Raw genomic sequence first — 16854 nt, 5'->3', positions numbered from 1 at the left:
ATGTCTTCTTCCATGTTTGAAGCACATACGGGAACTGTATACGAACAACTAAAATATGGCGGGAAAAAACACGGGAACCGACAAAATATTTTTCACGGTAAACGTATGAGGCATTGCCGTTTCTACAAATAACACTAGGCCGGTAAATTTTGATGTTAAGTGCACAAAAGCCTGTATAGTACTGACATTTGTTACAATATAGATGGCGCTGATGTTAAAAAAGTAAGATTTTTCCGTATAATAACTTTAAATGAACATAACTCGTAAACTATTGATCGTAGGACAAAATGGACTACAGAAATCGATTTATCAGGTCAAAGTCTATATAGAAAGACACCCTACACAGTAAACCTGAACAATTTGTTTTTTCGAATTATTATGAGGAGTGATCAAAAAGTAATTTTTTTTATTTTTGGCTTTTTACGGTAAACTATTGGTCGTAGAAAGTAAAGAAATGTTTTTTCTTGAAGCTTATGACCTAAGGAACACTACTATACAAGTTAGCATATTGTAACTTTAAAATAAATTCAAATGGTCATATCTTGTAAACTAATTATCGTAGGGCAAAATGGACTACAGAAATCGATTTATCAGGTCAAAATCTATGTGGAAAGACCCTACACGATAAACTTGAACATTTTTTTCGAATTATTACGAGGGGTGATCAAAAAGTAATTTTTTTATTTTTCGCTTTTTACGGCAAATTATTTGTCGTAGAAACAAAAGAAAGATATTTTCTCAAAGCTTATGACCTAACGAACACTACTATACAGGTTAGAACAGGTGAAATACAGGTGAAAATAAAAATTTGATGAATTTGCACAAACAATATGGCGTCGATTTTTTTGAAACTTTGGAAATATGCTTATTAGAGGATATATTTTTATACCAATAGGTAAAATGAATATTACTAAAATAAACAATATTTTCGCGCCTTTTTACCGCTACCGGTGCACGCCGCGTGGTATTTGCGCCCGGAAAAAGGTTTTCGCGACGCGGGACGCCTTAAAATATTGCCGCCCGGAAACTGCGCGGGGTTTTCCCGGTTATAAAAACAAATAACACTCGGTAACTTGCTATGGTACATGTACACACACGCACAGTCTTGTACACACTAATGTTAATGTGTGCACAGACGACATTGTTTAAATAAACAAATATGGCGGTTATTGTAATGGAATTTAGTGTTTTCTTTGCATTAATGATATGTAGTATATGTAATAAGGTTTATAATATTTGTATATGACATAATATTAATTGGAATGTATAACTTTGAAATATTTACAATTAACCTACTCAACGTTATTTTTAAAATATTGTATTATCTTATTATAAAACACCAATAATTGGAAATTTCAACAAGTTAACACGAAGATTACCGAACTTTACCAAAGTTTTCCGAACATTGCCAAACTTAACCGAACTTTCCTGAAGTTTTACAAAAATTGCCAAACAAACATAAAAATGTATGAACAATTCCTGTACGCGTTTGGTAAATGTAACTTTAAACATTAGTAAAGGTATACGTGTACTTTGCATTAATTGTAATTTTATAACGAAATTAATTATAATATCAACACCAAGTATAACACTACTAGTTGTATAGGATGTTACAGTTTGTTGTGTGAAATTTAATCTCGTACCCAAGCACATTTTGTTTTGTAATCTCGTACCCAAATGCAATTAGTTCGTAGTCTCGTAACCAAACGCATTTAGTTTTGTAATCTCGTACCCAAAAGCAATTAGTTTTATAATCTCGTACGCAGATGCTTTAAAATATTTTAAATTAGTAACACTGCAATTACTTTATTCGTTCGCTTCATTACAAGCTCAACTTATTTTTTGTTAACATTCTTCAATGTAAACTTGTAAATAATCTGTTTCTTATACAAACTCATAATTTTTAATGGATCGCTTGCATACAAATTTTACTTAGATCGTTTGCGGTGCAAACTCCTTGTTAAAATTAATTCCAAAAATTGTAAAAATTTTGAAGTTGTAAATAATTTTTATTTTTGTTGGTTCGTTTTCTGCGGAAGCTCTATTTATTTTTGGTTCGTTTGCCGTGCAAACTCCTTATTTATTTAACCTTTCGTAATAAATTACTCGAACACTTAGTGTGAGCATACCAAAGATGTTCCAAAAATACTAAAAAAATTTAAAATTTTAAATAACTTGCTAGAAATTTTTGTGCAAGCTCTGCTTATTTTTCTCTTAACAAAACACTCATAGAATGTGATTAATTTTAAATTTTGCAATAAGTTATTTTTTATTTAACCATTTCTTATTATTTTTATTTGGTATTATTTTGAATAATACTCATGCACAAACATTGTTGCGATTTTTATTCGTTCACTTGATTAAAAACACTGTTTATTTTTGTTACAAAAATAATATAATGTTTTTAAACACAATTTAAAGTATTATCATATTTAAAACTTTGTGTCTATTTTTTAAAAATTAACTTCTGTTTTCTATTGCGATAAAGGAAATGTTCACAATTAATGTTATATTATTACATTTTTTCTATAAAAAGCTGTAAGAACACACTTTTTATTACTAATTTTGTACGTGTTTGCATTTCTTAAATTCTAACTTTATTGTATTTATATTCTTTTTTAATATATTAAAATTGTATATTTACATATGTGTCAACAAATAATGTTTGCAATTTTACACTTTTTATATTGCTTTTTTTCAGTATACACTACTATATGTTTTACTAATTGCATGTGTACCTATGTTAATATTTTAAATATACTTTTGTCAATATTTATATTACTATATTATTTACTATAGTAAGATTTCCGGACAAAGTTGGTGAGAATGACGATCTATATTACTACATGTTTCGTATGTTTTATGTTTGTATTTTTATTTTCCTTTGTGTATTTTGAATTGCAACATTCTTTTAATCTTATTTTGTATTTTTGTTTTCAGTTTTACATTTTAAAATTAGTTTTATCCCCGTTATTTTAGTTTTAATCATGCTTCTGCATTTTTATTTTCAGTTTTTACATTTTAATTTATAAGTTGTAGTTTTATTTTCATTTTGCAATTTGGATTGCAGCATTGTGTACTTTAAAATTTTTGCTTTCTGCATTTTTAGTTTTCAGTTTGCATTTTTTATTTCTTCACTTGTAATTTTTATTTTCTTTCGAAATTTGTAATGTAACATTTTGTTTTAAAGTTGTACTTTTAATTTTCTTTTGCAATTTGGATTACAACATTGTGTTTTAAGTTTTGTTTCTGTATTTTTTATTTTTAGTTAATATATAAGCGTTAAATCGTATGCGTTGCATACTTTTAATTTTTTAGGGATCGCTTTCAAAAAATTTTACTTGGATCGTTTGCGGTGCAAACTCCTTGTTAAAATTAATTCCACAAAATATAAAAATTTCAAAGTTGATTATAATTGTTATTTTTATTTGCTCGCTTCCTGCTGAAGCTCTGAACAATTTTTGTGAAAATATTGTAAAACTTTGTGTAATTTCGTCTCATATAAGGAAGAGGTAGAGCAGATAATAAAAAGAGTGTCTGGAATCGACTCCCACTACCAGTTTTATTATAAAATCCACTATATGAGTATTTGTACAAAATACTATACAATTTGGTCTCTATTTAAAAGGGTGAGTAAAAGGTAGTCTTTGACCGAGTGGTCGCAGGCAGGATCTCCAACAGAGCCCCGTAGCAGGCTAAGAGGAGTGGAGTTAAGGAACCAATGCTCCGTAACAAGCAGAGGCAGGTTAAGTTGCCAACAGAGCCCCGTAGCAGGCTAGAGGCCTGGGTTTAGGTTACTCCAAGAGTCCCGTTGCAGACTAGAGGAGGGTCACCAGAGAACTGGTCCCGAGTTGCCTTCGTCCATCCAATTTATAGCGTCCTTTTGGGTGGCGCTGTTGCTCCGATGTCGTCTTCTGCTCCATGGGAGGGGCCAGAAGCCGTCGTCTGTATGTGATTACAGGTCCCTCTGGTGGAAGATCCTCTTGCCGAACCATGTGGTGTTGTTTGTAAACATTCAAGCGTGGAACTGCTTGTTTACGACATCACATAGGATATTACAATATAAAAATTGTTGTGCAAACTCGTAATTTTTAATCGTACGCTTTTGTTTTTCATTGTTTTGCTTCATTACAATGTCGGTGTAAAAATATGTACAAACAATATTTGCGTGTACTAAAGAAAAAGTTCACTGTTAAATATGTGTAATTTAAGTTTCCCTATTACTAATTTAAATATACTTAAACTTCCTTCCATTATTTCTATTAATCAATTATATATGTACCAATGTAAGTTTTTTTCATCGATAATTAAAAGCTCGTTATTAATTTTGTAAGTGTTTCTATTATAACATTTTAAAGTAGCTATTTTGTTTGCTCGCTTCATTGAAACTTTGTAATTGTGTAAGTGATTCACTTTTCATTATTTTTGTTTTTCATTATACAATGTTGTGTATATTACTAACTGTATATGTCTATGTGTACATGTTTTATCTTTTATGTTTTCAATATAATTTTCTCAGTATTTTTATTACTATGTAGTATGCGATTTCAACTTTTTAACTTATTGCATTTGTAGAACATGTTTACTAAATTTTTTTCACTAGTGTTATACTTTTAGCGAGATATCAAAATAAACTTAACGATAATATGAATAGCATAAACCGAAAACGATCATAATAGTTTCTGGTAAACTTTTTGTAAACATTGATTCTTATTTTTTTCATTATTAGTATATATATATATTTAAATTATTTTTATGTATCGGTTCTTTTTTCATTCATTCTTTCGCTTCATTAAAAGTCATTGTAAAAAACACGTCCTAACAATATTTACATATACTAAAGAACAAACTCAATGTTAAAATTTCTTGTTATCATATTAAAATATTAATATAAACTAAACAATAGTTTTTTCTACTTTCCTTTCAAAAGTTTTTTCTATGTATGTATTTCAAACATGAATATTTTTTGTTCTTTACAAATTTTATTTTTTTATAGTTTATAGTTTAACTAATGTATTAAAATTATATTAAAATAATTATGTAATTCGATTTTATGCACAATTACAAAATTAAAACATATGTAAAACATTACAAAATAAATTTCAATGTGTGCAAAAATTACAAGTAACTACGTTTGCACATAACATTACAAACTATTTGTGCGTACAGAAATTACAAACTATATATTTAAAAAACAAATGAAAATAAAAATACTTTTATAGAAATAATATTTTTATTTTTCAAATAATTTAAAACTGATTACATATAAATAAAAACTGTTGTAAATTACATAATATAAAAAATATGTAATGTTACATTCTATTTTATTTTTAAGTTCATGTACATGTAAACAATTTCATCATACTAAAATTTTTCTATTTCAAATTATAAGTATTTTACAATACAAAATTTATATTATTTACATTGTATAACTTTTACTTCGTTTACTTATTTCACTAACACATAAAACAAGTTAAAAATTATAAAAATTGTAAATAAAATTTTTTTCTAAAAGCTCTGTAACTAAATCGACATAATTTTTGTTTAATAAAATATTATATAACACGTAAATAAAGGTCCAATCATCTATTTCAATATTGTGATATGATAAGTTCATCAAAAGTATCCCCTCGTACCATAACACGCCATGCATTAAAGCACATCATTTCATAATTCCCAGTAATACAATCATGGTGGTCTATAATTTTCGAAACAACCTTCACATACAAGTTTATATTGTGGTTTCCATCTTGAAATACATTCCAACACGCACTGTTCATTCACAAAAAAGAACTACAATTATACACACATGGTCTGTTTCCTGTAGGCATTTTTGTCTTTTTTAAAAAACATTTCCACTAACTGAGAAATATAAGTATCACAAATTAAGTGATTCATATGATAAATTAAATCTATTTAAAAGCGTTTTGTTTATAATTATCGTCTAAACAATGTTTCTTCAATTACAATACAAACACTGTCACGAGTTGTCTTCTTAATTACAAATTCCCACACAGCACGTTTCAATCGATTATTATGTAACAATAAACATAAATGAAGACGCTCATCTGGTATTCTTAATGAATAAGCACAACAAAGTAGTGGTTCACTTAGTTTATAACTTTCAAAAAGTTCTTTTATGCACAAGTCACTTACTTTAAACCGATTGCATTTACAGTTCACAATATCTAATTCACGAATTTCAATATGTGTATTAGGATACACTTTTTCAAATTGTATTTCATCATTTCGATAAAATCTTCTAAATAAATTACCACGTTTTTCATTAGGATATAATAATTTCACTTCACAAATATTATCTTCTACAAAAAAACTTTCTTCCTATTAACAAGTTTAAGTTCTTTCTCTCGCGGCGAAATATACTCGGAATGGTATATCCGTCTACTATACATCTTCACAAATACTATACTATTTAAGTAATGTTCCTGTGTATACATAAGAAAATTTGCGCACGCGTATAAACTTTTAACGAATGCGCATGCGTGTTAGAAATTTAGTATTTACTTTTCATTGGTAAATATACCTTCCATTGGTTACCAAAGCTTCCAATTGCAACATGTTTTGCTTTTCATAAATAAATTTGCGCATGCGTATAAACTTTTAACGAATGCGCATGCGTGTTACAAGTTGGTATTTACTTTCCATTGGTGAATATAGGTTCCATTGGCTATCAGAGCTTCCAACTGCAAAATGTGTTTTGCTTTTCATTATGCAGGTATGTATATATGTATTTTTAAAAGTATACTAACATCAAAACAAAGTAAAATTGTATTCTATATTCAAAAAACAATAAATATTAATGTTTTCTAAGTTCACACATTTTATTATTTTCAAATCATTTTATTAGTTCACACGAAATGATCGTGTAATTTATTACGCAAAAATAAATAAATAAATAAATAAATAGTTTTCGTAAAACGATTCTGTTAATAACACGTAAGTTTAAAAATAAAAAGATTACTTAGTAAAACAAATTCTCCAAACATTTTCTACATAATATGTTACTTCAAATGACAAAAAATTATTCGTGAAGTCATACATTTTAACTAAAAGTTTTTCCAAATCAAACGATAAAATACGAAGGGAAAGTTTTCTTTGCAAATTTAACACGGCCATACAATGTGTTCAACTAATTTAGTACAAAAATATAAATAATTAGTATTTTCAAAACATTTTTTAATAGTTCATACATAAATTATTTAAGTATTCAACTTTTATTTTACTCTAAAGCAATATATATATATATATATATTAATTGTAATACTTTGTTAAGTATTTTATTATTATTATTTGTATTTATCTTTAAATACTTTCTTAAAATGTAAAATAATATTACGAAAAATTAAAATAATGCAAACATGTAAAACAATACTAATCGAGATATAAGTAAATGCAAAAGAAAATAAATATCGAACATATGTTACTTTCAATCATTTTCAATTTTTTTCTAATTTATTTCATTAACCATTTTTTAAAAAGAAAAACAAGAAAAATTATTATAATGTAAAATTTATTTCTTGATATTTTCATCACTTTACAATAACAAAAAACTTAATGTTATTATCAATCATTACACAATAATAATTATTATTTATTGTTTGCATACAAAACATTCAATGTTATTTTTTTATTTTCCAAATTAAAAAATATTAGTTAATGCAAAAATATTTTTAATCAAATTGTTTTTTCTGCACCTTTACAACAATAAAAGGTTGCACCTTGTTTACAAAGTTGATATATAAAGTTACGTATGTGTAAAACAGTATAACCGCATTTATCATTCCAAGTAAAACCGCGTAAGTTTAATGTTAACCATTCAATTTGTTTTTGACAACCTAATGGAAGTACATTGTATTCTACTGGTGATTTTACTAACAATGCAAATTTACTGTATCATCACACGCAGTTGAACAAAATTCACGTATAATAAATTCATGATTTAAAATCTTAAAATCTTGTATGTCAATAATGTATTCATTAACACATGGTGAAATTTTATGTTTACGTTCTAAGAAAAACGGTATAATTTGTCCAACAAATTCAGTGTTCACGCGCTTTACGTATAAAGTTTATACTAGAAATTTCACTATGGTGTTCTTCAAACACTTCAAATAAATCATTCACAGTTATATCGTTGGATAAATATTCTACAGCAAAAGTTCCAATATCATGAAGAAATAAACATTCATGTTCAAGATGCAGCAAGCATTGTTCACAAAAAATATTATTATTAAAACGGAAGTATGCACTTATAGTTTTTAAAACGCAAGCTTCACTAATATGTTCTTCACTACATGATACACAAAAATTATTTTCGAAATACATATTATGCATACATACATACATAGTTAAAACTTTAAAGTATAAATTGTTGTTTCACTTTTTGTATGTCTTTACACTATTTACACAAACACAAACACAAAGTTCACTTTACATCTGTAGATCAGTTCACGTATGTTTTCTGTCTTTCATTCTAAAAATTTCAATCACTTCAGTTAAAAATGTCTTGTCCTTTCAATCAAATCATAATATAATTCGTAAAACATTTCCTGTATACATATGCCAATTATATGCGATTTGGCATATGTATAAAACAATTCTTCAATTTATATTTCTATTAAAGTTGCTATGGCTCGTTCCACCAATTCTTCTTCACTCATAAATAAACATTCGTCGGCCATTTGATTGTGAACACTTTCAAAACATCCACTACAAAATAAAATTTTATTTGTTTCCCAGTTTTTTATAGCATTTAAAATGCACTTTCTGTCCACTTTAAAATTTCCACACGTACAATGTAATCTACAAAATCGTACTGTTCGTGATAATAAGGATGGTGATCCTGGCCCAAATTCTTCATCTTCTTCAATATCAGTATCATCCAAAGATGATGATGATAAATAAATAGTTTTCACACTATCTGGAGTCTGCTCTGCCGTTTACCGATAAATCGCTATTCTCGGTCTTCGGGTTATTCTCCACACATGGCGAAGAAAACAACGTCTCTTCATCCGCGTACACAAAATCTTCTTTCTGCATAGCAGCCATAGCTAAAATACATACATTTTCCAAAACTCCCGTATTTAAGCAATTCAAACAAACAAGATGGCGTCCACCAATACCATCAAGTTCATACAAGTCACCTATTCCATTTCAAAACAATATTTAAACATGTCATTATCACAATACAAAAACAAACAAATTTCTTTACACTAACAAACAAAATCCCAAAATTCTTTCCATATATACGTTCAAGGTAAATACTATTGTCTTCTTTTAAAATCCTATATCATCCTCTCTTCATTTTCGAGTTTATTACCATCCGCGCACACATTTCTTTTACCGTTCGCGCACGGCCATTCGCGCCCCGCGCCGCGTCCGCGTTTCCGGCATCCGCCGCCGGGTTAAAAGTCTTTTCATAAACATTTCGTCTATTCTGCAATGCAACTTCCCACGTCAACAACATAAGCTAATATTGTTTTCTTTTCTTTTACTTTATAACAATCTACCATTGTTCATCACCTAAATTATTATTTTTAAAGCATACGGGTAAAAGGTTTCTTTTATATTATTCTTTTCATACAACTACAATGTGTTGTGTACTTCTATTTTTCTTTATAACAAACTACCCTTGTTCAATGATTTTCCAACGTTTCTCTTTTATTTTAAACATATAGCTGTAAAGTATTCTATAGTTCTAATATTTCTTTATAACAATTTACCCTTGTTCAATTATTTTCCAAGGTTTCTCTTTTATTATTCTTTACATACAGCTGCAAAATATTCTATACTTCTATTATTCTTTATAACAAGCTGCCATTGTTTCTCTTTTATTTTTTTAAAACATACACCTGCAAAGTATTCTATAGTTCTATTATTCTTTATAACAATCTGCCATTGTTCAACAAGTTTCCAATGCTTTTTTTTAAATTCATTTATCTTTACAACTTTGACATCTTTTATTAATCTCTTTTATGTAACTCCTATACATACAATAGTACACTACCCATTACCTGTCATCATATATCATTTAAACAATAGTGTATTCCTATACAACTATACTCTCTACCCATTGTCTTTATTTCCCCCCGTTTTGGTTACATATCGATATATCCCTACTGTCAACCACACGAGGATTTTTATGCTAAAGACAATTATTACATTATTATTATTACATTATTTGATTATTAAAAATTGCTTTTTACGATTTTTCTGCAACAACTAGGCTATATGAGACGTGGACCTACAGTATAACGTGGAATCCGAACTACATGGTTTTGCCGAGAATTGAACCCCGCTCTCCCACGGCAAAGGGGTGCACGGTAACTGACAAGTTACGAGGAAATTATATGAAATGGGGTGTTTTAAAGAGGATTAAGATCGAGTTTTGAATTATTATTATAGGAAGGAATTACATTTATTTATTTTGATACATTTAAGTAATATCGTCCTTCAGTGAGCGTACTATTTGTGGAAGGATACAAAATGTCAGTTGTTTGTGTGTATGCTGGCCAACATTTGAGCATTTGTTTGTTGTGAATGAAAGAAATCTTTATATTATTATTTTGTGGAAATAGTAGATGTTAGACCCTGTATGTGATTACTAGGTTGTTCGAACAAAATAAATCATAATATTTAGTGAATTTATCAGAAAGACTAAAGAATTATTTATGGTAGATTATTCGATTTGTCTTTCTACACTTGGTCTTCCTGTTGGTGTTTTTCCATATATTGACAGAATAATTTAATTAGATTGTTGAATAAAACGGCACTTATTAACTTAAGAATATTATTTCACACTTTTCTAAAATAGAAGTGATTGCTAAACAGATTTGGATTACTTGTTCTTTATAATATATCGTAATTTTAATTTGATTGATTGATTTACGTATTATTCATAAGTAATTATTGTAGAATTATTTTATGAACACTTTTAGTAATGTTTATTGGGGGAAATGAAATCTTTATTTCTCACAATTATATTGATTATATTAGATCAAATTATAATGAAAGTACAAAAAATTTCCCCCGAGAAAATGTAGAAGCATGATGTTTGTGGGAGATCTAAACTCTTATGTTTCTTATGAAAATGAGAACATAAATTAAATAACCCCTACATCAGAAATCATGACTTTACCACTGATTTTGCACGTTACCCTTATTCATATTATTATTGAATTAGAATTATATTTTGAAATATAAACAATAATTGAATCACTCTACAAAGACAAAATTTCCTGAGCTTTTTACCATCTAAGATTATGTTAACCCGTTACGTCTCTTGACGTGTACACAATTCAATGAAAGGGGATCTTGACATATGTTGCTTAGTCTAAAAAAGAAAATATTTTATGCTTTTTCGATTGAATGATTTGACAGTGTACATCGTAGAAAAATGTATATATCATTACATGTAGGTATAGAAAAGAATTCCGAAATTAGGATATAGAGTTTGACATCTAAACTTATTGTTCCCCTTGAGGGATGACATCTCTCGGAGGATAATCCGTGAAGGAAAAATTTTGTATTGTCCCTACATGTTAGGCAACCCAATATGTTTCAGTGTACTGTTGGATTATCTAATCTGAAGGATAACTTCGAGTAGATAGAAAACATTTGAAATCACTAAAATTTTAGTTATCTGAATATTCTAAGCTATGATAAAACAGTTGAAAATAATCTGTGCGATAAGGAAGAATTGATGTTTTTCGTAACAAAATAATTTGATACTACCGTCCAACTGACTTGATTATTCTGTTAAGGTATGAATGTATGTGAATTAAGTCATATTTTATTCCAAAGACCGCTAGGAATCATACTTGAGGTGTTTGAAGCCATCGGTCCGTACGTTAATCGGCCAGCTTCATAAGTCCGATACATCACATTTAAATTACTTAGACTTTTAATTTTGTAGAACTGAAATTTACTCTTGAAATTATAATTTATTGAAATTGAGTTGACTTAAAAGATCAAAAAGAAAACTCTCAGTATTACAGCTATAACATTGAGAAAAATGTCAAGTTCTGATTTTGTAGAGGATACGGATTTACCTCTTAGTGATAAATGGTTAACCATAAGCATACTAAAGTTAGAATGATTAGATTTGTAAATTCCAATTATTGATAATTTTCTTTCTCTTATTTTGCAGGATCGCAGAGGGTAAAACAACTTTTGAAATTATTCGTACATTTGAAGAGCTTGACAATATTTTAATAGATATTGAAGAAGAAGAAAAGAGAACAATGGAGAGGGGAGAGGGAGAAGAAATGAAAAAAAGAAAGAGGGGTGAAGAAGAGGAAGAAAGGAGAAAAAGACAAAAGCAGGACGAAGAGGCTTTATGGGAACTGTTCCCATTGGATGAGGAAACAATAATTAACATAATCACCACAGTAAAAATAATTGAAGCAATACATATATTAAGATTAAAAAGACAAAAGTAAAAGACTTTAGAAAAACAAAAAGAAAAGAAACCAAAATACTGTAAATAGTGAAAGAATAAAGGAAAAATTAATCTAATTATATATATAGTGAATATTTGATGTTTGATTTCAAGAAAATGTGAATCGTTCTTTTCCCATACTAATATGTGCGTGAGTTATTTTAAAAATTGTTTTCTTGTTTTTCAGCAAAAGAAATTTTGAGACATGAACCTGCAACTTATCATGTGATTTCAATCAGTTAAATTTTGAATTGTTCATGTTTTTTTATTTTTAAGAACTTCAAACCTATTTGAGACATGAACTTACAGATTAACTTGATATCCGAACCATATAAACAAGATGAACTCATATTTATCTTTGTCAAATGTGGATATGAAGACGATCTATTATTATTATTTAACAGTTATGGCCTTTAAGCTAAACCATACTATTGATTAAGGAAAGTGAATAACAAAAATTAATTTTTTGTGCTCTCTCTCCAGAAATCGAACCCAAAACCACGTGTACTAAAGGGGCGCACGTAGCCACTTGACCAGTTATTATTATTATTATTATTATTATTATATTGATTTGTAAATATGTGAGACTTGTACGATAAATGTTTGCTTAATGAATTAGCTAAGATGACTAAGTTATTTAAGGGAAAAATAAATCCTGAAATTGGTGATGCCTAAACTGAAAAAAATATTCTTTGTTTACCCTTGCTAACATGGAAAGATTCAGAAACGTTTTACATTCATAATTTTAAGGTGAAGGTCACTTCACACACTCATAACCACTTGAGAAAACAAGTTTTAGTTGAATAACATCTCATTCTTTCCTCTGCCTTCACCCCTCTTGAAATGGCTTCCACTGTTTGGGTGTTTTCTAGGAAAAGAGGCTATGTGTTGAGCCGTGTGATTCTTTCGAAGAAAGTGAAAGTGGTGAGATTAGTCTTACTGACTATAAAATACTGGTAGGAAATAATAGGAAGGAATTCTGAATGTCTATAAAATTTGAAGGTTATCTTTGGTATGAATTCTCTGCAGTTTCCAACGTAATTTTGTTTTTATATCATAGCCGAAAATTCTAAGAGAGTGTTACAGATTCATGTTGCTATTACAAGTGATGAATAATAATATTTAGTTGAACTTGAAATATACAAATCACACGGTGCCCTGTAGCACTTGTACCATTATTAGAAAAAATCCTTATGTGGCCCTTTCGTTTTCAGAAATTTTTCTTTCTTTCTTTCTTTCGATATTGTGATTGATTTGCAAAAACTAAAATCGAATAGGATTAGGATTACGATTTAGATTTCTGGACTTTCAGCATCTAAGACCACTTAGCCCTTCACGTTTGAGGGATGACACACTCCTGCGATCACACTATTCGAGGAAACGGCAGAAAGAAGTGATTGGGAAAGGAAGGAAGAGACCTGGGACCTATAAGTTAGGTACCACCCCAACTGCCTTATTATTCGTGTGTTAATTACTCGTGTTATTGTATTAATCTACCCTTATTAGTTTTTTTTATTTCTAAGTGTAATTTGGGTTCGCACCAAGTACATACTGACTCTTTAGAAATTACATTGTATTTTAGGAAGAAACCAGCTTTTCGTGAGCAAAGCAACAACGCGAAAACTCCTGTAAAAGCTTATTCGACACTTCAACAAAAGAAGGATCTAAACATAGATGAGATGGAACAACAAAAACAGACGGGTATTAAAAGAGACCGAGTGATGTACACGATACAGGTTGTGTGGAAAGCAATAAGTCTCCGATTAAATCTGCTGGAACAAAGCGAAGGACTGCGGCGGGAAAGAAGAACGAAGATAATGTTCCTGTTCAGGAAAAGAAATTCAAGACTAGTCAAATTCGAGAAACTAATTTAAACACTTCAGCCGCATCCATTCAAGAAGTTGGTAAGCTACATACTTAATACAAGATATATATTGTAAAGTTTTGCCCCATATAGGTATAGGTAGAGCAATTCGACAACGGGCCTATGATATAAAGTACTCTCCAACTACAGTAGCTCAAATAAGTATTGGTCGGAAAAGAGGCATGAAACAAAAGTAGGAATAGTAGAACAACCATGTTACGTGTGATCGTAAAACTTACGAAGGATATTCATGTACATGTCTATAAGACGTACGCACCCAGAAAACTAGAATATACCACGTTGTTTTCCAACAGAACAGCAATATTGGTAGTCGGGCGGCATTCAACGCCAAATAAGTATTGGGCTAGCAAACATCTTGGTTATGAACATGCGCCCTCTGTGGTGGTTTCACCCTCGAAGACTCGTGTGTCTTTCAACACAAGATACTAGAGTTGTAGAAAAGTGAACAGCAGTAACGTCGTGCCTTTCGTGAAGTAGCAATGGGGAGAAAAGCAAAGGAAACAACGGAGGAAGAAAGGAAGATTGTAGTGGAGCTGTTTCGGAACAGAAAATCGTTTACGAAAACCAGCAAAACTATTCGGAGACCAAGAACAACGGTTCAAAATATTGTTTACCGATATAAGAAAACAAAAAGAGTAGATAATGCACCGAGAAGCGGCCGCCCGTCAAAGCTGTCAGTGACAGCAAAACGGAACACTGTGCGTCAAGTTGCCAAAAATCCGAGATTAAGTGCGCCGAAGTTAGCAGCTGAAGTGGAACGTGATGTGGGAGTGACTGTGTGTGCTGAAACTATCAGAATTGTGCTTCGTGATAGGTGATATAGGGGGAAAAACAGCCCGTCGGAAGCCACATATAAGTAAGGCGAACAAGAAAAAGAGATTAATGTACGAGAAAGAGCACAAAAATGACAGTTATAAGTTATGGAAAACAGTCATTTTTACCGATGAGAGTCAATCTAATATATTCAAGTCAGACGGGCGTGTGATAGTGTGGAGGAAGAAGAATGCAGAAATAGATTAGAAGAATCTGACCGCCACTGTAAAGCATGGAGGGGGTTCTGTCATAGTATGGGGTTTTATGAGCGCAAATGGTGTGGGTGATTTATGCTTTATTGAAGAGTCAATGGACCACAAGGCTTACATCAACGTTCTGAAGACACATCTTCCTCCAAGTGTGAAAAAAATGGGTCTCCCTCCCCAATATGCTTCACACAGGATAATGACCCCAAGCATACAGCCCTAAATACTCGGCTCTGGTTGTTATATAACACACCTCGTTGGATGGAAACACCACCACAATCACCTGATATCAACCCAATCGAGAATGTATGGTACTGCTTGGAACAAAACATTCGCAAACATGACATCTCTAACAAACAAGACCTGAAAAGTGCATTACTAGCAGAATGGGGTAACATTTCTCGTGCGACCACAGATAGCTTGGTGAGTTCGATGCCGAAGAGGTTGTGTGCAATCATCAAAAGTAATGGAGGACCTACCAAGTACTAAGAATGGTAACATTGTATTAAAAAATGGTAATTAAACTTGACTGCCCAATACTTTTTTGGTGGCAATTGCGATAAGAGAACAAAACTAAAAAATAAACTAAACTTGACACGGTTTCTACTTTAATTCTCCCACCAGACATGTTACATGGGATAATACATAAGCTGGGAGTACAGTGAATATTCGTTTGTTATTTCATTTCCCTTCCATTTCACATCAAGACATGTTACGTATCTTGACAGACCAAAACTTTTTTGAGCCACTGTACCTCCATAAAAACTGTTGCGTACCTTAGGATTCTAAAACATGCCAATGGTTTTGATTTTCCTGTACAAAAAATTAAGAAGGGTTTTGTATAATTCTGTGGAATGTTTCCATTACACCCAGAGTTCTGTGATCATATGCTGGACAAAATTTATATTCAAAGTTGTATAACTTCGCTAGGTTCTGCAGCCTCTTTGCGTTATGTACAGGGTGTCTTCTAAATACAGGTACGAAAAAGCTCCGTATTTAAGAATATTGCCATATGTAAGAAATAGTTCAATTTCTTCTGCTGTAATATTGTTTACAACCCTGTTCACACAGTATCGCTTTGACATTTTAATGGCACCTAGTATATGTTTGAAATTTCCTTTCCGACTAGGACTTTTCCAATTGAATCATACTGCCAGGCAGTGGCAATGGGTTTAGATGGGTGATGCAGCAATTGGCCTGGTAAATTCTTGAATCTTTGGCAAAGATTGCACATTCTTATTCTATTGGCTATGTAAGCTTTCATATTAGGAAAATATTTCCTGAGTGCCGACTGGTACGTCTTAGTATACCCAAAATGCCATCGGGCTATTAGGGATAGCATGAAACCATTTGCTTAGCAAGGATTTTGGCACACAAAGTAAATATAGCAGTCCTAGTTGAGGGTGTATAACAATCCATTTTTAAGGCAAAAGTATTTCACTGCACGGAGTGTAGATAACTTGTTAGGTTCTTTATTTTCCAATACAGTA

General features: G+C 30.5%; 1 protein-coding gene across 1 annotated transcript; it reads left to right on the top strand.

The window, feature by feature from the left end:
* Window positions 1-14824: 14824 nt before the first annotated feature.
* Window positions 14825-15163, top strand: LOC145689661 (uncharacterized). Its single transcript, XM_081763851.1, has one exon. The coding sequence runs from the start codon at window positions 14825-14827 to the stop codon at window positions 15161-15163; it is 339 nt and encodes a 112-aa protein (XP_081619977.1).
* Window positions 15164-16854: the final 1691 nt, after the last annotated feature.

Source organism: Thermobia domestica, chromosome 7, assembly GCF_964235325.1.
Source record: "Thermobia domestica chromosome 7, izTheDome1.hap1.1, whole genome shotgun sequence".
NCBI classification, from domain to species: Eukaryota; Metazoa; Arthropoda; class Insecta; order Zygentoma; family Lepismatidae; genus Thermobia; species Thermobia domestica.
Note: the sequence above shows the minus strand (reverse complement) of the source record. Positions and strands in the feature narration are given on the sequence as shown.

Coding starts and splice junctions, on each gene's coding strand:
- LOC145689661 (XM_081763851.1), top strand. CDS start 14,825: ATGGGGAGAAAAGCAAAGGAAACAACGGAGGAAGAAAGGAAGATTGTA.